Source organism: Netta rufina (genome assembly GCF_964035555.1).
Source record: "Netta rufina genome assembly, chromosome: 28".
Taxonomy (NCBI): domain Eukaryota; kingdom Metazoa; phylum Chordata; class Aves; order Anseriformes; family Anatidae; genus Netta; species Netta rufina.
In genome coordinates, this window is record NC_140152.1 from 988429 (window position 1) to 1010445 (window position 22017).

A 22017-nucleotide genomic window follows, 5' to 3' on the forward strand; every position below is an offset into this window, starting at 1 on the left:
CGTACATCATCTTAACCCTGACATCTTCCTTTCGTAGAAGATGTATTCCTTGAAGCCAGACAGAGCAGTAACTCCTTTTTATGAGAAGCAAATCCTGTGTTAAAAAGTTGTCCCATTAAATGAGAACTCCTGCTTTCTTTATAGTTGTGGAACGTGTTGATTCTTGTGCATCAATGTACAGTCGTTCTATCCAAGGTCATCATGTCTGCCTACTGGTAAAAAAGGTGAGTACATCTAACACTTGAAACAAGACCTGAAGAGGGAATAAATTTTAGCCTTTTCTATCTTACTGGAAAGAGGGAAATACTCCTGCCTAAAATGTCCATGGACATGATGGGTAATATAATTGATCTGGCCCATCCAGCAGTTTTCCCTGTGCTGCTACCCAACTTGTACCTCCAGGGGGCTTCCTGTTGCCCAGCATGTATCTGGTGGGTAGCAGCAGCACTAACACGGCTTCCCTGATCTGACTGCTCATCTAAGCCTGCTTTGTTCTTGTGCAGGCTCCACTTGCTGTTGCTGGTGTGTAAGTTAGGCTGGGAGGAAAATTGTCTGTGGTTAGAAGAGGAGCTAATGGATTTTTTTTTTCTTTTTCTTTCCAAGGGAGAGAACTCTGTATCCATAGATGGGAAATGTAGTGATTCTACCCTGCTTAGCAACTTGTTGGATGAAATGAAAGAGACATTGTCCAAGTGCTGAATATTCCTTACAAAATACTCCAACTGCAAGAAACACACCTAATGTGTAAAGACAAGCAGACCCAAGTGTTAAATTTCTCCCTCGTACGCATGTACTATCCTGGGGCACGTGCTTTTCAGTTAACTCCACCATTGTTTGCAGTTTAGACATTTTAAGGCTGTATGTTACCTTTTTATTTCAAAACTTTTTACAAACTGTGGTGTTAACCCTTTCTAGCCCAAAGAGATCCTGGTGACATGACTGGAGGAGGGAGGGAGGGGCACTATTTATTCAGCAGTTCACAATGATCCTGTAACCCTTGCCATCTGCATGGGATGGTGGACTAAGCAGAATTGTATTGACAGTAGCACAGAGTCTGTTGTTTGTGCTTATTGCCAGGGAAGTTTGATTTGATCCTTAGCCATGGAGTGTCTTCAGGGCTGCTGTAGTTGATGTATATTTCTAGCAGAGGCTGGTGCTGGACCTGAAGGCCTTTTTTCATAAATGTGATTTATTTTTATTATTTCAAGATCCATTGTGATCAGCATATAAACATCCCCATCCTCCTAGAGCTAATCCAAATGAGCGCTGTTGGAACTGGGATGTTTGAGTTTCTGTTTATAGTAGTTGCCTTGAGCCTTAATCTTCTTTTAGTGACAGTTGAAAGAGTAGAGAGTGAGTGCATAAAACAGGCTGAAAGTGTTACTGTTTGGTATCTGCTCCTGTTGACTGTCCCTGCAAATGGAGTCTCTCATGCCTCTCACCTCTGAGCAGTCTCTGCTGATGCGTTTTAAGTCCACTTCAATTTCACATTCCTGAAAAGTTAAGGTGTAGCAAGAAACTGGAAATCCATAGGGGTCTGTTCCTGCTTTTGTACCATTTTGCTCACCAGGTGAGGTTGACCAATATCAGGTTAGAGAAACACCCATGTTTAATCCCTCGTACTCCAGTTTGCAGATACAGCCCTGTTCCCTTCCTCTGTGCTGTGAGATCAGCACCATTGTGCTCTCATTGGTCTCTGTAGCATCATCTGGCCCTGCCTTCACAGCAGTTGGAACAGATCTAGCAGCACAAGTGTAGCTGGGTTCCTGCAACAGAACTGTCCCTGCCTGAGTGGCAGGAGGGGAGGGCTTGGTGAGGAGTGGCACAGGTCTGTTAGAGGTTACTTGAGGGAAGAAAGGAAGGCTCTATGGAGTGAAGCCCATTCTGTACTAAATCTTATGGAATCACTGACTGGAAAGGGATGTTGTTCTGTCCTTTGCAGATACGCTTAATTGATGTCCTTCTCCAAAATCTTTGTTTTTTTCAGTTCTTTTACTTGCTTGCTGTTCCATACCCAGCAAGGAGAACGTGCTTGAACGGTTTTGCTTTGAGGCACAAGCCAAAAAGTATTGGTTGCTATTACCCAAAGGCCCCCAGGGAGGAGTTGGGCTTGTCTGCCCTTCCCCAGCACCACCCCAACAGGTATCAGCAATGCCCAGTGGAACTGAACTAAAACCCTATGTAGGGAGCAGGATAAAGTGTCGCTCTTATCCTTAGGGTTAATGTCTTGTACTTTAAGTGTGTATTGTGCTCTTTACACTCTTCCCATATTAGGGTATCCTTGAAAAGGCTCTACTGTGGTTTTATTGCTAGGACCAGCTTTGTATTCTGACAGCACTTGTTTGCTGCAGGAATTCATTTGCAGCAGGCTTCACTGCTGGTGAAGTGTTAGTCTTTGGTATTGGTCAACCTCCCTTGGTTAGCCAGTTTGTGTATTAGAAACTGAACATATTAAAATTGTCTTAAAGGATAATGTTCCTCAATTAGTGTTTTTTTTTAATTCATGGATGGAAGCTGTCACTTTAGCATGTAGAATCTTCTCTTATGGAATCCTGTGCAGTGATTCTAGAATTTTGAAACTGTATGATGTGTTACATTCACAAATTTATTTGCTATCAACATTCCCTTTAAAAAAAAAAAAAAAAGAAAGAAAACATACCACAAGCTGCTGTAATGATTTTGTGTCAAGATGATCCAATAAACTTTCAAAACTAAGTTAAATTTTTGGCTTTGTAAATAGTGATTTTTATAAGACTCTTCTAGTTTGTATGGACCCAAAAACATTTTATCAAATGGCTGTTGTGCCCATCACTTAACTCTGGAATTGATTTTTTTCATATTTATCCACTGTGAAGTTGTTGTATAACGTGCAAGTGCTGTATGTTTATCAAGGGAAAGGGTTGTGCAAGCGTTATTTGACCTGGATGTACCCCAACTCTGAGTCTTTGTGGTTTGTGTCTTTGGGGTGGGTAAGGGGAATCTCTGAAAGCTGTGAAAGATGTGAGAATTGTATGGGATGGTGTGTTTTGTGTTTTTGCTTTTTTATCAGCTGGGGAGGGATTTGCAGCAGTGAAGAAAAGTCCTGCCAGCCATCTCCCTGATGTGCCTATCAGGTGCTGGTCACATACCTGCTCATACCTGCTCCCCCAGCAGCAACAGCTCTAGTGCATGTCATGCCTTAGCAGAAAAGGGATCTCCAGTGTGATAAACTGGAATGATGTTGTTCTTTATCTCTTGTATTTTAAACTGAGCCGAAACTTTACATTTTGTTGGGAGCTTCCAGCTCTGCACTGAGAAAAATCCATTGCTTGCATTAACTTGTTGGCCCTATTACCTGGAGATAAGCTCCTGCTGCAGGAGGAAGCACCAAGTCATTTGCTTTCTGCATGCACTGTGAGCGCTGTATTTTATTCCCATGTTGGCCTGCAGGGAGGCTGCCTGCTTGCTATGCTGCATTGTGGAACTGCACAAATCTGTCAGGATGAAAACAACAGTAAACATCAGTCTCTTTGCAAATGAGAGGGTCTGCATGGAGAAAAACAACAACAAAACAACAGGAACCACTTGGAACAAATGTCAAGTATTTAATGAGCTGCAGGACCTTAACTGGCCAGTGCTGGAGCTTCCAGTGAACCTGGTGCTGTGCACTTCTGGCTTCAAACAGCAAGGCAGGGTTGTATCCTGCTTTCTGCATTTACATCCTGTCAACATTCATTGAGCAACTGGATACAGAAAATCAGTCCCTATTTAAGTGTGGTTTTTCACACTCTACTATGAATGAGTATGTAAAAGAAACGGTGCTCAGCACCATCCTTCCAGTGCAAGGAGAGTGGCACACTCCAAGCCCCCAGGTCTGCAGCTGCCCCGGCTCCTCCCTTGAGGAGCAGCGATCTTGTACCTGTGGCTGTTGGACACAGCGTGGGATCAGGGACTCTGTAGTGACCTCTAAGCTGCCCTGCACCAGCTGGGAGCTGCAGGAGGCCCTGCTCACAGCCTGGTGCTGTGTGCATCTCTGCAAGAACAATGATAGGAAATGAGCTTTAGGTCAGGGCTGCCAGTTTGGGGCAGAAATGGGGACATCTGGAACTGCACCTTATTTCAGAGAGCACTGAGATCCCCCTGTTTTTGCTTGCAAAATGGCAGAAGTGTAGAACAATGCTCTAAGTGCAGGGCATGAGCGAGCTCTCCCCACCATCCACCTGCAGGCTTTGGGCTGTGGCTAACTGCTGTGCTTTTAGCACAGCTTGGTTTTAGGCTTCACAGGGACTTACCGCCTGGCTCTGACTTCCTTCATTCTAATGTTTGTAAAAACTTCCCTTTGAACTGACAGCTGTGTTTTCTGCTACTTCTCCTCCTTACTTGAAACTTCAACTATGTGCTGCCTCTGTGACCACATCACTGCTAGCAACCTGTCCCTGACCAAGCAAGAGTTGAACCGAGCTAAGAGCAAAGCATGAGAGTGCAGAAACATCTCTTCCACTTTTGGCCCTAAAAAAAGGGGGGTGAGGGAGATGGGAAAGTGGGACTGTTCTGGAAGAATGGAAGCCTCCAAGGGTGGTTGTGCCTTCTGCACATTTTCCATTCCAGTACAATCCTGCACCAGCCCTGTGGAGGACTGGAGATCTTGTCCAGTTGCTGTCATCTGTGCCGACATCTTGCTGCTGTGGCTGAGGCCTCAAGTCTCGTCCTGTCCTTGCTTCTTTTTCACCACTGCTGCCCTCTAAAATCAAGGGAAAAAGCTTTCCTCTCTCCCTTTTGCTCATGGCCAGCCCCAACCCTTCCCCTGACCTTTTACCACAGCACCTGCTCTGTGAAAACCAGACAGCCATGGGGATTTTCTGAGCTCAACCCTTTGCTCTGCACTTCTCTGTTCCCCTTTTGCTGTGACAAGGGTGCAGAAAACCCAATCCAAGAGGAGGCTGTGCCATGGCAGACCAAACTGCTGAGCTGAGAAACTGAACTGTTGTCTCTTCCCTGCAGGGCAGGGATTTGCTTGCAACATCCCATCCACCTCCTACACCCTGACTGCACTGCCAGGGAGTTTATCCATGGCTGAGAAAGTAACAGTGAATCCTGTTTTCAATTCATCAGGTCAATCAGGTGGTGAATGTTATTTCAGGGATGACATTATCTTGTCCAGGCAGACAGCTGTAGGTCATGGACTGCTTTTCTTCTAGAAATTATGAACATTGGTTTAAATATTGGCACTATAAAATTTTGCTTCTGATTTCTGAGCCTTGCCAGTGTTTAAAGGACACCTCAGCCTGCTTTTCTGTCACACCACACAGATGAGAACTGTATTAAGAAATGAGGAAAACCTTCCCTGGACTCCAGGAATCAGCATTTCTACTGCAGAACCAAACAGGGTGAGCTTTTGTCATGCGCTGTGCTCTGCAGCCAGACTCCTTGTTTTTTAGTGAATAATTTAATAAGTAATTTCACCGAGGTGCTCAGCAGGATGCCTAGCATGGACTGCAGTCCCCTGGAGGGGACTGAAGGCTGGAAGAAATATGAGAAATCCTGTGAGGGTGACACCACATGCCTGCAGCCACCTGGGACTCGGAGCTTTCTCATGGTCCGGATCTGGCCCTGGGCTGAAACAGGGCTGGGGCTGAGCCAGGTGCCAGTGAGTGCTGCTTGCTTCGCCCTGCTTTCTGCACATGACTCAGCTTCACCTTAGAGGTGGTTTAGCAGCAGGATGTCATTAGCTTGCTGTGTCAACATCTCATTCCATCAATATCATCTCTAATTTAATCCATTAAGGTTTCTAAGAATAACCGGCTTTTGCTAATTACAAAGAAGTATGAATTACCTCAGAGCTGTCCCCGATAAGCACTGGCAAAGCTCAGCTGAGGTGATGCTCTGAGGCTCTGTGCTGGCCAAGCAGGGCTGCGAGGCTAGAGGGGATGAATGCCCAGGTGAAGAGAGAATCCCTTCTGCTGCCAGGGCATCGAGGCTCCTGTCACACCTACTCGAAGGGAAGGCAAGTGGAAGAAACGGCTCTGAACAGTGCAGGGAACGACAACAACCTGTTTTCCTCACAGGATGCTCGAGTTCCTTGAGTTAACTTTCAAGGTACACACAGGGGCAAGAGGAAATCCCTGGAGTGCAGATATTTCATGCGATAGGAAGCTGTGGCAGCCTGTGACCTGGAGCAGGAGGAAGGGCAGGGGCTGCACCCAAGGCTCGTTTAAGCATCATTAAAGAAGTATTGGCTTGGACGTGTTCGTAGCCAGAGCAGGAATTCCCACCACCTGCCATGGCTTAACCCTATTTTGGGGAGAGGGAAAAGTAAATAAAGAAAAAGATCTGAATAGTGTTGCTTAAATTCTGCAGCGTGTCGAGGGATTGGGCTGAGCCCCAGGCACTTGGTGCTCCCTTGTGAACTTCGGTGGTGTTACGGTCCCAGAGCCCTTCTCTCAGGTAATGGGGGCTTTGCTTCAGCTTTGGCTGCCGATTAATCTCCAGCTGAGGCAAAGGGTGGGCACCTCAGGCTCCCCAGGGAGTGACCCTTCCTCCCAGCACCCTACAGCCCTGTCCTGGTACCGAACAAACACCGGTGCTGAGGCGGGTCGGGGGCAGGTGCCCTCTGTGAGGTGAGCACCTCACAGCCCTGAGAGGCTGGTCCTAAAACCTTGTAGGGCCAAACCCGGGCTGCAGGAGGGGGTTTAAGGGTTTGGGGAGCCTGGGCTGGCCCCAGTCAGACCCCGGCCCCTGCGGGACTGGGCTGGGGCTGCAGGGCCCGGGTGGGGATTTGGGGGCGATGGGGGTTTGGGAATTTCCTCTGGGAACCGCAGCTGGGCTGCTGCCGCTTTCCAGCTTCCAGGTGTGACAGAGGGAACGGATGCTCTGCTCACAGGTTTGAACAGGTAGATTAAAAAAGAAAAAAAAAAAAGAAAAAAAAGAAAAAAAAAAAAAGGTAATAGGATAAAAAGGGTAAAAAAAAAAAAAAAAAGGATAATAAAAGCTGGAGGGATCATTAACAGCAGCAGTAGTTTGCCCCTGCTTCTCCCTCTGGGGGCCTGAGGGTTCCCGTCCCATAAAACGAGATGAAAAGAGAAAGAAAAAAGAAAAAGAAAGAAAACGAAACGGACGCGGCCTCCTGGCCGGCCCCTCCCCGCCGCGCCGGGGGGCGGCCCCTTTAAGAGCGAGGAGTCCCGGCAGCCGCCGGGAGCGGGGCCGAGGCGCGCGGAGGAGCGCGGGGAGCGGCGGCCACGGGGGCTGAGTGCGGCCGGACAGGTGCGGGGGGGGGACGGGGAAAGCGAGGGGGGGGCCTTCGCCTCCGCTGGCGGTCTGAGCTGGGTCGAGTTTCTTTTATTTGTTTTCTCGCGTGGAAGGCGGCCTCGTGGCCTCCCGGCCGGCCCTGGGCCTCGGGGGGCTGCTGGTGAGGGGCCGCCCCGCCGCCCCCGGCCCTCCCCCCTCCGGCCCCGCCACCCATGCTGCGGGCGGGCCGCAGGAGCCGGGCCCCGCCTGGGCTCCCTTGCCCTCAGAGAACCGCAGGATCCCGTCACGGATCCCTAGAGCGCCCTGGGCTGAAAAGGAGCTCGGGGCTCAGCCGGTTCCACCCCCCTGCTCTGGGCAGGGCCGTCCGGAGCCGCCTCCAGGGCTGGGACAGCCGCAACCCCCCCGGGCATCCCGCTCCAGTGCCGCCCTCTGAGGGAAAAACTTCCTCCGAATTTCCGACCGCAATCTCCCCCGTCTACAGTTTAAAAGAAATCTGGTGTGTGCGCCAGGAGGGATGAGAAGGGCAGGACAGGAAGCCCTGGGGGCAGGGGGGCTGTGAAGTTGTCCAGTGCCTGTCGCAGGTGGTTGGGAAACCTCCTGTCGGGTCTCTTCTGACCCGAAGAGCGGCCACACATCCTTCATTTCCATCCCTTTGTTTAAAACCCTTTCCAGTCTGGAATTGCTCTGCTAAGTTGCAGGGCAGTTGTTTGTTTTTTTTTTTGCTGGGAGATGCAGGGTTTCCCCAGCCACCTGTTTATCGCCGTCCTCAGCGCTTTGTCCTTGCACTCTGCTTCTTTTACAGAGCTTTGGCCTCACGTTCACCTCTGCATTTATCTCTTGTCATTTCTTAGATCCTGTATTCCGTGTCTTAGATTCAGTTTCTGTCTTAGTCGCGTCCCTGCAAAGCTGACTTGGTCAGGAGGGCGAGCAGGCTCAGAACCTCTTTAAATTCCCAGAAAGAGAGGAGAGGAGCGCTGGGAGTTCACGCTGGGTTGGTGATGGGGAAGCAGAAACTAATGCTCCTGGTTTGCACAGGGGATCTGGGCCCAGATGCTGAGCAGGAAGCAGTTTCCCTGTGCCTGGCTCACTTTTAGGATCTGGGGTTCTCTTGGGACCTGTTGAGGTTGCACAGTTGACTGTGGCACAGGCAAAAAGGACAATGAGCTCTCCTGTCCCTTCAGCTGGGGCTCAGCGAGCTCGAAGCATGCTCATCATCTCGAGCAAAGTCCTTCTTTGTGGCTTAGCTGTCCTCTGTCACGGAGCTGCTTGCCAGATGCTTTCGTGGCCACGTTTGGCTGTAACACGGCCCTTCCATTGATGAGATGTGAAGTGCCACCCAGACCAAAGTGGCGCGATTAGCTCTGTTTGTGGAGGTTGGACTGGGGGTTGACGTAACGGTGTTTTGTAACTAATGCTTCTCTGTACGTGGGCCAGAGATCTCTATGGCCGCAGTACACAAAGGAAGAATGTTTCCCTTGTCAGCAGTGAAAGCATGTGGGGTCAGAGAAGAGATTGCAAAACCTAACCCGTCCTGGCCACAAGAGTTCAGATCTGGGAGAAGATTCAACTTCTGAGTTTTAATTTCTTGTAAGGCAGGAAGGTATTTTGTGATACTTGAGCCATAAATGCAGCTCTAAGTGGATCCATAACCAGCTTTGCTGGAGGTTTAGGAGATTATCTTTAGAAATGCGTAATATCCAGCTAATGCTTCCAATGAAGAATGCACCTTAGGCTGCACGTTCGTTTGCCATTCTCCAGATGCCCTTCGGAGGCAGCGTTATCTGTGACTCTTGGTCTGCTTCTTGCTCCCTCTGGAGCTATGCTGTGCTGATAGTGCTGCTCAGCTCGTGATGAAATGATGGAGGGCTCCTGGGTGAATTGCTGCTCTGAGAACACCAAGTGCACGGGGAGCAGAGGGGAGGGAGCCCAATAACCCCCCTGGGGGGGAATGAGGATGATGAAGGCCATAAGAAAACCTTTGTAAGTCTGCACATCCATCCAGCTGTGGTGGCTTTGACTTCTCGTAGAAGTCTAGATGGAGTCAGTAGACGCTTTGTCGTTACTTAGTCTCTCCAAGAAGAGGTGAAGATGGTGATGCTGATGGGTGTCCCCTTGTGCTGCTGGCCCCACACAGCTGGAGTTTGAGTGCTGCTGGGCTCAACTCTCCTGCAGTGACTGTGCTTGGTGTTTGCCCCCATCCTCTTGGGGACTGCATGGCTGCCTTCCCACCCCGTGGCAGCGCAGACCTCCTTGCAGGGCAGCGTAAGGCTGGTCAGGAGCCTGCCCTCTGCTCCCTGCCACCAGCACCCATGCAGTGTCTGCAGGAGACTCCCAGCTCCCAGCCCACGTAGGGACTGGATTTGGGTGAATGATGGCTCTGGCTGTGTGCCTCTGCTCTGGCTTCTGGGGAACAGAAAATGAGCTGGAGCCATTCAATACGTGCTCCAGTTGGTAGCAGAAGCTGAGTAAGACCCGTTACTAAGCTGAAAGCCACTGTAATTGTTCTTGATCTTAACTGCAGGCTTACGTTGGGGTTGCTGTCTGGGCCTTTTTTTTTTTTCTTTTTTTTCCTCCTCACTGTATGCAGGAGGTCTTATGATGTGGTTTGTCTTGAGGTGATCTCTAACTCCACATCAGTGGGCTCGTTCCTTGCCTTTGCTGCCTGGAGACACGTTAGTGTGCTGGGCCGCTGCCATATCTCCTCGTGGAGGAGAGGAGCAGGCCTCGTGGGCACCCGCTTTCAGCAGGAAACAATACGGCTTTCTTTTAAAAGCATCATGCTAACGTGGGGAGAAGCGGCGCTCGTCCGTGGGACTGGCCTGGCCGCGGGGAAGGCTGGCCGTGTGGCCAGCTCATGCCCCGGCCCCTTCCGTGGGTGACACCTCCCGAAGGCAAGATTCATGCTCCACATCAGCCACCCCTGCCGCTTGGGCAGATCCTAAAGTTAGAGGAAACCACTGCTGGTTCAAAAATGCCCCTGCTCAGTGGGGATGACCATGTAGAACCCGTGAAAGCAGGAAGAAATGTGTAGTTCATGGCTTGGACTCAATAAATACCACACTGCCCCTTATGAGTCACCTGCTGAGGGGCAGAACTGGGCTGAAGGACAGCAAAAGGTGTTCCTGAACGAGCCACCTTCAAAATACAGCCCTGCAGACCTTGAAAAAAGCTGTTCTGAGTGTGCCGTCAGCCACCCACGGAGTATGGTTTATCCTAGAAATATTTGTGCAGTTAACCTGTCTCCTGGAGTCGTGACCCAGCTTGTCGGCTCAAGGCAGCATCTGCGGAGCCAGCAGCAGATGAGCTCTGCCTCCACACGCAGCCGTGATCTGTCCGAAGCTGTGTAAGTGCAATCCATGGAAGCCTTCCAACACAGCCATGCCTCTGACATTGCAATAGATACAGATGGCACGTAAGAGGCAGGAAAATCGGCCCCAAATCGGTAATTATGCAGGCTCTAAGAGGCGTTCCTGTTGCGCTGTGGTCATTTCTAGGCTTTTAAGTGAAGATTTTAAATTGCAGAATCTGCTCTCTGACCCTATTGGGGAAGGGAAAGTAGAAGGGGTGACCTTAGAAGCTGACTTTCTCATGTGGCTCTGTAACCACCTGCGGCTGCTGGCCGGGTGGGGACAGGCGGTGCTGGAGCCTCTGATGTCTCCCAGGCAAAGTTCGGGGCGATGCAGCCTTCCCTCTGCCCTGCCAGAAGCCATCCTCCAGGCCCTGCTCCTTCCGTGAGCATTTCCCTGTGATGTGAGCCCATCACACAAAGCCCACGCCGTCCCTCCTGTTGTCACTGTTGTGTCTTTGTGGGCTGGAGCATCCCAAACACCGAGCTGAGCAGCTGATGCTGGCCTCCTGCTCCTGCATCCTGCGTGTGGCGGCTGAAGGTACGTGCCTCCGGCTGCTCGGCCCCACAAGTGCTTGCTTTGCTTGGGTCTTCCAACCCGTGTGGGGCTGAGCAGGGATTTCCCCTTTAATTTATCAACTGACCGGAGGTTAAAATTGACCGAATGCATAGCCTTTAAGGGGAAAAGGAAGATACCAATGAAAGCCACCATAACATTTCTTGTGCTTTTTATACTGTTTCCTTTTCTTACCTACTTGCAAATGCTGCTCGGCTCCACGTTTGCATGGCTTTAAGTTGTGCAAGGAGACCGTCCTGCCCCCGAGCAAGCCTGGTTCCGGGAAGTACCTGGGAGATGGCGTTTGTATGATTTTTACTCGGAGTTCCCAAATTGTGCAGCAGCTTTAAGCTGCAGGGTATAGGGGTGGCTGGTGACCAGCAGGACTTTCTTAAAACAGACTTTGTTGTGAAGCATAGAGGGCTCTTTGTTTCTCTAAGCCTTGGGAATCTAACATCTGAAATGTGCGTTTCTAGGTGGCCCTGTCCCATGTGTTGTAAAGGCCGCTATTAAACCAGTTTCCAGAAGGAAAATTTGGATATTTTCCTGCTGAGCAGCAGAGGGAACTTGTTGCTTGTGCACAACCCAGGCTGGGGTTATCGATGCGGCTGCGCCAGCTCTGCCCTGTGCTCCCTCTCCTTCCAAGCAGCTCCTGGCCTCTGTTGCCAGCAGCGAGCAGAGAAAAAATGGGAAGAAAAAGGAAACATGCAGGGCAGCTTCTTGGCTCTCCTCATGCAGCAGCCTTTAGTTTCCTCGCAGAGGAGAAGCGCTGCTCTGGCCTGGCTCTGCTCAGCTCTCCAGAGCACGGTTTCCATTTTGGCTTTTCCAAATAACAGCACGAGTCTCCTCGGCTGGGGAGCACGCAGCTCCGCGCCGTCAGGGGCAGTGTTACGGAGCGTGTGGAGGGGGGTGATTAGCGTTGGGAAAAACACTGGCAGCTGCCTCGGCCAGCCACAAGGCTGCCGTGCCAGACAGGAAGCCGGCCTACGTGGATGCGCCGTCTCGCAGGAGTTATGAATGGTCGGACGTGCCTGCCGTGAGCCTAAACCCTCGTGTTCTGCCCCAGATAGTCCTCGGCGTGCTTCGCCCTCCCACCCGTGACCAAGGTAAGCACAGGGGCATACCTTTTGGTCCGTGTGTTGTAAAACTGTTCGAAAGAGCAGCTGAAAGCCTCATCCGGTGAAGGTAAGCTGTCTTGCTTGTTGCCAGACTTGCTTTAGAGGCACAGAAACTTGCCATCATTAGTGCCCGTCCAGCCCTGCTGGCCATAATTGGTCCGATCCTTGCTCTCTGTATGAAAACCTCTCCTTTGATCATAGAAACCCAGGATCATCTTTTACTGAGAAACTGAGCAGAATGGCTGTGGGAAGGTATTTGTGAAAGCGTGGGGGGGAAGTTATGAAAACCATGTGCATGTGCGTCTTTACTTTTTTGTTTAAGGTCCCTGAGGCCACCTTGCTAGCTTCACTGCTCTGGCACGCCCCGTAACTTCAGTCTTGCCTGGAAGTGTTCGACGTGTCTGATGTGCCGTGGCTGTTTTGTCAAACTGGCACGGGAGTTGGTGTCCTGCATTGGAAGCTCTGCGTGAGCTGCGAGGGTGGGGGGCCCCTGCTCCCTGCTTACCTCATGCTTCTGGGGGGCTGCAGAGAGGGGTGCAATGGGCACAGGGTCGCCACTGAAGGGCTGCAGTTACATAAGCTGCCCCCGAAGGGACTTTTGGCAGGATTTTGTGTAAGTGTTTAGCATCGATACTGCTTGGTGTCATCTTGCGGTACAGCAGCATGGCTTCTGTAAAAGGAAATTAGAGGAATTAATTATTTTGAGAAATATGTTGCTCACTGGGATTTACTTGAGGGCTCAGCAGCAAGATGTGAGCTGCCTGGAGCTGGGGTCACTGGGAGGGAAGTGGCCACGAGCCTCGCCCCTCCCCGCCAGCAGCGTGAAACAAAACTTTTCTCTCTTTCAAAAAGGAGGAAGCTCTGCCTCGGAGCCTGCAAGCGCTCACAGGAGTCGCAGAGACGAGCAGAGCGATTTCAGGAGGGTAAAAACGAAGGTAGGAGCTTCCCGACGCGCCTCTGCAGGCTGTTAGTGGTGGAGGGGAGCACGAGGCGCGCTCGGAGGCGATGGAGCCGCCGTGGGACCCTGCTTGTGGGTGGGGGGCCGCGTGCGGAGCGTCCCGCGGGGCCACAGCGGGGGCAGCACCACGGCTGGGAGGCCAGCGTGAGAGGGAGGCCGCCTCCAGGGGCTGCGGTGCAGGCTTCTCTTTTCCTTTTTTTGTGCCTGCTCTGAGCTGTGTGTGAAAGCGAGGAGAGCCGGGTAAGTGACGCCTGGGCTCCCTCTGCCCCGAGCCTTTACAGTGAGGTAGCACTGCGTGATCCGCTGCTAGCGGCAGGGAGGAGGGATGGCAGAGGGAACGAAGGGCGCTGCCCCGGGTCACCATCGGCAGAAATGGGCGTTAGGGCTGGAGCTGTAGGAGCAGGGTAAGGGTTGGGAAGGGAGGAGAGGGCCAGGCCTCCGACCCCACGCTGTGCGGCTGCAGCAGCCAGGGGAGCCCAGCCCCGTCCCTGCAAGCAGCGGCAGTGCCGCTCCTCCGGGGAAGCTGGGGTGGTTTTGCTTCCGCCAGTCTGCCACGGCACAGGGCTTTGCAGCAGCTCTGATCTCGTGGGAGGGATGGCCAAGGTCCGCTTGCACCGGTGACGTCCGCCGTAATCTTGGCTGGCTGGAAGAGAGGAGGAAACAAAATGTACTGCAGGCTTGTTTGTGTGTTGGGATTTTTTTCCTCGTCTTTGAAGCTTGCAAATCCCACTCAGGTGCTTTGCATGTCCCATGTGCTAATTGTTTGTACTGTTTCCTTTCTCCTCTTCATAAAGACAGTGTTCTAATGCTGCCAGAGCAATGACTCCTGCCTGTGGAAGAAGGTGTTGTACATGTGATATCATCTTCAAGCAATGTCAGTGATGCTTTTGGTCTGTCTTTTCTTCCTTTTTTTCTAGTGCCAAATGCTTCGTTTAGTTCATTTGCACTCAAAAACCATAATTAAATATGCTGAATCTGCTTGAAGTCTTAGCTACTAGTTTTGCTAATGCCTTCAGACAGATGCTGAATCGTCTGCAAGATGATTGCTGCTGTGTTGAGCTCCACAGCTCTCAAGAATGATGTCTCTTAGGAAGAGGAAGTTACATGTATTTGTAGGGCAGACGCTGCCTTGATACCAAATAAGCCATATTAAAATTCTCTTCACCCTGTGCAAATGATCATTTCTTCTGGAAAATGGTCTAAAATGGTCTATGTTTGCTTCATGACATGTGCAGGGTTTTTTGTTGTTGTTGCTGTTTTAACTCTGCAGCTTTGCTATTCAGTTTTAACCCACCCTCCCTTTCACCAGACAGGGATGGGTTTTCCAAGCCCGGGTCAGGCTGTGGCTGCAGGGCCCAGCACGGATGCCAGGGGAACCACTGGAATTCTTAAGACAGTTCCTAAACAAGTAGGAACAGAGTTGTAGTACCACACTGAGGATGGTGCCAGTCCTCCAGAGAGCTGCATGAAAGGCAGTGCTCCTCCATCTTTACTGCCTGCTTGTTTAAAGGATATTTCTTTCTCCACCTCCAGTGTAAGGATATCATCGCGTGCAAGTGCTTCTCTGGAACCGATTTCCTGCTGGAAGTAGCTGCAAACTCAGCACCTGCTGTCCACATTGCTGGTGCAGGCTGATCGGCGCCTTTGGGGCATGGTGGGGTGGGTGCAGCCCCGGCGCTTCCGCACCGAGCTGCAGGATGTGGCCAGGCTGTGACACAGCTCTGGGTAACCAGAGCTCCTTGCTCAGACATCTCTCTTCATCCCCTTTGCTACTTCCTCTCACTGAGTCTGCGGTGCAATCAGAGGCTTCTCGAGGTCGCATTTTCTGGAGGTTTTCTTCTTCTTTTTTGTTTTTTTTGACTCTGGTGTGGTAGCTGGGTAGGGTCACAGCAGCAGCCATTCCGGCAGCACTTCTTGCAAGGAGCCTGTGGCGTCAGCGTGGGCGCCGTCACGCTCACTCGACGCAGGGTGAATCTTGCTGAACCACAGGAAAATATTTTCCGTTTGTCTCAGTGCGTGTTGTGGCTGTGGTCACGGCCTGTGTCACAGCCAGAGCTTGGTCTCTGTACAGAAAAGTTGGCTCAGCCCCTTCCTGCAGGAGAAGAAGGGCTAGGGAAAGGCAAGCGTGTTCCTACGGGGCAAGCTGGGGTGGTTTGGGTTTTTTTCCTTACTGTCATTAACTAAGAGAACAAGAGGCTTTGGTTGAAGTCCTTTAATCTCTCTCCAGAGAAGAAATGCTGATAAGCATGATGCAGCGTCTGTTAAAGGTGGGCTGGATTGCAGAAAAGTAGTCTTGACTCGAATTTGAATTTTTTCTTGCCAGAGTTTGGGGGCGTTATTTACCTATTCAAACAACGCTACAGCTAAGGCGATTTTCTGCTTGGTGGAAGGGACTTGTTTGCTTGTTTTCTTAGAAAATTATGGAAACTGTTATTTGCCGCATTCTATAGTCCATCAGCTTGAGTTTCTGTTGCTTTATTTATTTCTCTGTCCAACACATGCAAAACAATATTTTTGGTACAATTTTCTGCCTTGAGTTTCCATCAAAGAGCCGCTTGACACAAATTATGTGAAGGAATGGATGTGGGAACAAAGGAGGTATAATTAGCTACAGATAAACAGAGCTGTGTTTCTTGTCAGCATCCTTTCAAGATCTTAACTTGTGTCTCAGCCTCTCAGAGCCGATTCGTTTTCATAGACTGGAAGAGGAAGACAAGCTTTCCCAGTCCTGGAGCTTTCAACCAGGCTTCAACATGGAGTGAGCTCAGCTGAAAGGAGGAGCACAGTTGTGCTCTCTGCACCTGCAGAAGAGGCTGTGGCTGTTTTTGAAGCTGGTGCTATTTCAGGATACTGAGTTGCATCAACTTCTCATTTCTCTCAGCCTGTTTTCATCTTGTCCTTAGTGCTACGACAGCGCACGCAGCTCCTGGTCAGACTGGTATTTTGTTAGAATACGTCTGGCAGCAGAGCTGGGCTCTGTTGTAGGATGTCATAAAGTTACCTTTGGAGTAGGTTTGCGTGCAGAGGGGGGAGAAAAGCATAGGTGAAGGATCTGATTCAAGTGATGCCTAACTCAACGTTAAACCTTCTTAAACCTTTGCTACTTTCCACCTGAATAGCTGGCACTGGAGTTTCTTCTCCTTTTGGTGGGATTTGGGTCTTGCTGTGCTGATGTGATCTCCTGCGCTGGCCCTGTCCCTCTCTGCTGTCTTGTTCTCATCTCACCCTTTTCCTGGGGACCTTCCTGGCTTCCCTATCCCCATGCTGAGCACACAGAGGGGCTCATGGGGGCTCCTGACCCAGCCCAGCTCGCCCCCAATGGCCGGACTGTTCCTCTGCTCCGGACTCTCCTGGGAGGGGAGGAGAGAAAAGAAAAGAAAAGCTGGCGCTGGCTGCCCCTGCTCTGCTCAGATCGGGGGCGAGGGCCCATATGGTATCCCAGATCTCTTCCTATGGGATTTAGACCAGGTTTCCTGTTGAGAGAGCTGCTCCTAATCGCTGCCCTTCTGTGCTGCATTGCAGATCAGGACCAGATGAGCAGAAGGAGGTTTCTGTGAAGATCAGAGTCCTTGCTGCCCTGCCCCAGGAAGTGGCCCAGCAGCTCTGTGTCTGCAGCTGTCATCGCTACAGGCCTGGAAAAAAATAGAAGAGAAGAAAGATGTCCCATGCTTTAAAGCAAGTGTTCAATAAAGACAAAACCTTCCGGCCCAAGCGCAAGTTTGAGCCGGGGACTCAGCGGTTCGAGCTGCACAAGAAAGCCCAAGCCTCGCTCAATGCTGGCCTGGACTTGAAGGTGGCCGTCCAGCTGCCGCCAGGAGAGGAGCAGAACGACTGGGTGGCCGTGCACGTGGTGGACTTCTTCAACCGCATCAACCTGATCTACGGCACCATCAGTGACTATTGCACAGAGCAGTCCTGCCCTGTCATGTCTGGGGGGCCCAAGTACGAGTACAGATGGCAGGACGAGCACAAGTACCGCAAGCCCACGGCCCTGTCTGCTCCCCAGTACATGAACCTCCTGATGGACTGGATTGAGGTACAGATCAACAACGAGGACATCTTTCCCACTAATGTTGGTGAGTTGGGTTCTGTTTGCAGCTGTGGGGAGGGAGGCCAGTGCAGAGCCTTCTCCTTTGAGCCCTCAGGTCCTGGTCCAGGAGATGCTGTTTGTGGTCACTGCTGCCCAGGTCACCATTGTGGTACAGCTATTGCTTTTTGGGCTGCTTGGAGGCCAGCAGTGTATAAGCTCTTCCAAGCACCTGAGAAACTTCAGGCCTCTTCTTGAGTGCTAAAATACCCAGAGCTGTAGAGATCTCATTTGAAGTCGTGGATACCTCGAGGAAAGCAAAGCCAAGCCAAACGAAGGGAACAAAAATAAGAGGCTGCTCTTAAAAAGCCAGTCTCTGGCATGACCGTCAGCAGTTCCTGCTGGACGTGGTCTCCTGAAGGACAGCTCTTTTTGAGCTGATTGCTGTGGGTTCAGTGCACGTGCTCTGCGTTGGCCTGGTGATGGTGGCCATGTTTCCCTAATTAGCCTCTTTGTTGTTGCAGGCTGGCATTAGCTGACTCTGCCCTTTCTAGCTCGGTGCTTACTGGCATGCAGTCAGTTGTTTGTTGCAGCTGGGTGGGATGCTGACACGTGCATGGAGGGAGGGGCATTGTTTTTATCTATTGCCAGGGTGATGGAAAGGAGAATTTGACCAAAGACAACTAAATCTGCAATCCCAAATACAGTTTCATGTACTCACTTTGGGACAAAAAAGCTGTTTGTTTGTTTGTTTTTGTGGTGAGTTCAGTATCCAAAGCATTAGGTAAATATGATTGATGACATTGAGAGCTCCCGCTTTCTGGAAGGCCGAAGACCAGATGCAGCAGCGACGTGTACGGTGGCAGGGAGGACGTCGCTGCTCCAGTGCTAGCCCTGGGGTGTTTCACGGCAGGGTCAGCTCCTTGCCTTCCCAGAGCAGCCCTGGGCAATTGCCGGGCTCCTCCGCATGGCCCTCGGGGACCTGGGGTGATGCTGGAGCCCCGATGCAAGCGGGGTTCCAGGGGCTGCCTTCCTGCCCCTGCATGCGGCCCCTGTCACAGCGCAGCCTTGTTCCCCCCGTGGGGCAGGCGGAGCATCTGCAGAGGCAGGGCTGGAGGAGGTGTTTCTCAGCTCCCTCCTTCCTGCCACCACATTTATGCCATCGGGACTCTGGCAGGATGCGATTGGCCTCTGTTTGGGATGCATCTGCATCCATGGGGCTCTTCTACCCCTGCCAAAGCACTGCTTAAACCGTGTGTAAGCAGGGCTGTGAAGAGCTGGTCCTTCAGGCAGCCGAAGCACTGAAATCCTCCCCATCCGTTCCTCCTGGCACCCAGGAGGGTGCGTTGCCTTTATTTAGGACTGTTTTTGTAAAACTCTGGGGACTATAAATAGGGTGTTTTTGTTCAGGGAGGCAAGACAAGTTTCCGGCAGCAGGAGGGTTGTGGAGTTGTTGTCCTCAGCTTTGCTTTTACCTGATACCAGTTCCTGCAGGGTGTTGAAAGGGTTTCACTAATCCTTGTTCCTCCAGAAAGGACCTGTGTGAACTTTAATACTGTGAGTTGGCCACTTGGCGAGGCTGCTTTGCTGCAGGCCCTGGCTAAACAAATCCCAGTGAACTCAGACCAGGCTTATCCACTGGTGCCTTTACAGGGGACCCAAATGTCTTTAATTTTTAACCGAAGAGCTAAAGACCTATCAAACTGTGAGATAACTGCAGGGGGATATCTCTGACGCTTTCTTTGGGGAAATTGCTTCTGGAGAAGAGCTCAGTAGTTAGTAATATTTTGCACTGTTTATGTAAACATGCCAAGTAGGAGTAGAAGAAAACTCTTGGACTGAAGCAGGTGGTGGGAATGTGATGGTGATCCCCTGCTTTTAGCTCTCAGCTGCTCACAGCAATTGATGGTGTGCAGGACTGTCACAAATTGATGCTTTGAAAAATCTGACCCAAAATGGAAAGGAAAAAGGAGAGGGGAACTGGAAATTACTTTGGACAGAACTCTCTCCCTTTTGTCTCAAAATGTACCTGTTCTATCAAGAAGAACTTATTTTATTCCTGAGGAACCCATTCCTACTTCTGTGAAGCTTCTCATGGCTTTGTCTCCCCTCCCAGGTACTCCCTTCCCCAAGAACTTCCTCCCGGTGGTGAAGAAGATTCTCTCCAGGCTCTTCCGAGTCTTTGTCCATGTCTACATCCACCACTTTGACAGGATCACCCAGATGGGGTCGGAAGCCCACGTGAACACCTGCTACAAGCACTTTTACTACTTTGTGAAAGAGTTCAACCTAATAGACACCAAGGAGCTGGAACCACTGGTGAGTCTCGGAGTGAGTGCAGAAGGAGTGGGCTGGGGGTGGAGGTGTCACGGTTGCCCTCTCAAATCCCACTGCTGGAATCGAGGTCGTGGGTTGGCCTCTCAGTTTGGCAGTCAGGAAGATGGGAGCTGGGATGTGCAGCTAAGCAGGGTTGGCCTCGCAGTTTGGCAGTCAGGAAGATGGGAGCTGGGATGTCCAGCTAAGCAGGGTTGTTTGGGCATCAGCTGGGGGAAGATGACTTGTTCTCCAGCAACCTCCTTGTGTTTTGGGCAGCCAGTTTGCCTTGTCTGCACGTGGTGTTTGAGCTCAGCCCCATTCACCATCCAGGATGGGGAGGGAAGAGCAGAAGTCCCCTCTCTGTGCTTACTGCCCACCCTGAAGAACAAGGGCACCACCACCACAAGGAGCCTACAGGATGGAGGGTGTGACATGGTAAACCTAAGAGGTAGCTGTGACATTTGGCTCAGCTGCTTATGGCTGTAGAATTTGAAGAGCTGTGGGGCAGTGGAAGGTGTCCCTCCTGCCCCGGGATTGGGAGTGGTGGGGGAGCACAGCCCTGCCCCTCCTGGAGCGCTCAGTGACAGTGTCACCGCGTGCCTGAGAAGGGTACTTCAGCTGAACAAAGGTGAGATTTTTTCATCCACACCTTCACCTGGCAGTTTGGATCTTAGTTCACGGTTCCTTGTCATGTCCCTTTGACAGAAGGAAATGACCTCCCGGATGTGCCACTGAGATCAGACCATCCTGCTCTCACCTCGGCATCTCTTCTGAGGACGCAGAGTCCCACTCCTGCATTGGAGACATGATTCAAGGGGAGAACAGAGACGTTTTCTTAAAGAAATCTATATATTTTTAATGAGTTTCAATGTAAAACTGTGATATTGCAGGAATATTTTTTTAAAGATGCTCTAGATAAACTAGTTTTTTTTATAGTTATTTCTATAAAAAAAAAAAAAAAGTATTTTTGGCCACTTGGTGGGAATGTTCGTCCTCTGAGGAGGGAGAAGCCAGCCTGTGCTGCCTCTCCTCTGCCCCCTCACTGCAGTGGCACCAGGAGCCGAGCCAGGTGCGCCAGGTAGAGCCATGCTGTGGAGCTGGCGCTGGGATGGAAGCGGTACGTTCCTCTGGACCTCCACCTCCTAAATGTGAAGGGAGGTTACATGTGGGCATTGGGGAAGAAGTGCTGGTGCACACAGATTCACTGGGGCACCACAAGGAGCTGTCTGGTTCCAGCACTTCTTCCGTTGGCTGTGCGGTCAGTTTTTGGACAGAGCTGCTTTTGTGCTCACCCTGCACTTGGCATCCTGTCCCCAAGGCCTGCCCTGCCTTTCTTTCTCTGTGAAAGAAGTCAGACTTGGGTTTCTTTCGTGGCCAGACCAGAGCTGCTGCTGCTGATCTATCCTGCAGCTGTGCTGTGCTGGAGCGCTCCTGTTGTGAATCTGCTCTTGCCTCTTGCACTAGCTCTGAGCTGAGCTGCTCCTGCTGCACCGCCCCGTGGGGACAGGATCGGCACTGGCAGCACTGGGACAAGTGGACCCGTGCCTGGTGGGAATGAGCAGAGGGAAGGCGCTGGGACCAGCATGGGGAAGTTGGCTTCTCAAACACCTGCACTTCCCTTTCTCCTCGCGGTACACAGACCCTACTGAGGAACCAGGCTGCTTGCTCTCCAGCCTTGCTTACAGGCTCTATGTGGACCATTTTCTGCTTTCCGTTAGGGTACTAAACCTTCTCTCTTCCTCAGCAGCGCTTCCTTGCTCTGCCACATGTCTTCTCTTAACCAAAGTGTCTGATGGGCAGCCAGAGCCAGGGGCTTTGCCTCCTGCTTGCACAAGAGCTCTGCTGCCTGGCCAGAGCCTGGCAGTCCCCCGAGGTAGGTAGATTGGGCTACCTAGGATCAAGGGGAGAGCGGGGAGCAGGGTTTACAGGGAGAGAAAAGGTTTCTGTGAACAGTGACCAAACTACCACTAACCACTTCTTCATTAGAAATTTTTTTTTGTGTCCTGGAATCTCTGTATATACATGACTCTTGTTTCTTGTGCTATCGTTAGGACACGCGTACAAATACCACTATAGTTCTCTGACATGAAACCAATAAATTATGCTGTATTTACATAGCACGCTCTGATTGCTAAATGTCTCATGATTGCATGTTCGTCAGAGGCTTTCTATCAGCAAAACAAACACGGGGTGTTGGGACTCCATGGGAAGTTCAGTGCAGAGCTACTAAAAGATGCCAGGTGCCAGTTCCTGGTTCTGCTGCAAGGTTTGATTCCTCCTGTTGCATCTCAGCTGCTCTGAGCCCTGCTCATTTGTGGGGCCAAGTGTGTGGGTGCCACAGCTACCCCAGGAGGCTGCGGGGTCCTGCTGTGTCTGTGCAGTGTCACCGTACCTCAGGGCTCTGTGTTCAGGCTGGGGGCTCTCGCTTCCAGCAGTGTGGGTGCTGTGCTCGTCCCCTCCAGGCTGGGTGCC

At 51.2% G+C, this 22017-nt stretch overlaps 2 protein-coding genes across 4 annotated transcripts in view; both read left to right on the forward strand.

Annotated features, from left to right (window-relative positions):
• The window catches only part of AP3D1 (adaptor related protein complex 3 subunit delta 1), a 43242-nt gene extending 40505 nt beyond the window's left edge, over nucleotides 1-2737 (forward strand). The window contains exons 31-32 of the mRNA XM_084302743.1: nucleotides 145-224; nucleotides 604-2737. Coding sequence (XP_084158869.1) covers nucleotides 145-224; nucleotides 604-699 — 176 coding nt within the window. The 3' untranslated portion in view covers nucleotides 700-2737. The remainder of the gene's footprint in view (nucleotides 1-144; nucleotides 225-603) is intronic.
• A 4281-nt stretch (nucleotides 2738-7018) lies between these two features.
• Nucleotides 7019-21640, forward strand: MOB3A (MOB kinase activator 3A). 3 transcript variants are annotated; one of them, XM_084302568.1, is made up of 5 exons: nucleotides 7019-7239; nucleotides 13097-13179; nucleotides 16725-17278; nucleotides 19346-19548; nucleotides 20251-21640. In XM_084302568.1, the coding sequence occupies exons 3-5, from the start codon at nucleotides 16861-16863 to the stop codon at nucleotides 20278-20280; spliced, it is 651 nt and encodes a 216-aa protein (XP_084158694.1). In that variant the 5' UTR covers nucleotides 7019-7239; nucleotides 13097-13179; nucleotides 16725-16860; the 3' UTR covers nucleotides 20281-21640. The 3 variants fall into 3 exon arrangements, with proteins under 3 accessions (XP_084158694.1, XP_084158692.1, XP_084158693.1); XM_084302566.1 differs by lacking the exon at nucleotides 20251-21640 and having other exon boundaries at nucleotides 19346-20206; XM_084302567.1 differs by lacking the exons at nucleotides 13097-13179; nucleotides 20251-21640 and having other exon boundaries at nucleotides 19346-20206.
• The last annotated feature ends 377 nt before the right edge of the window (nucleotides 21641-22017 follow it).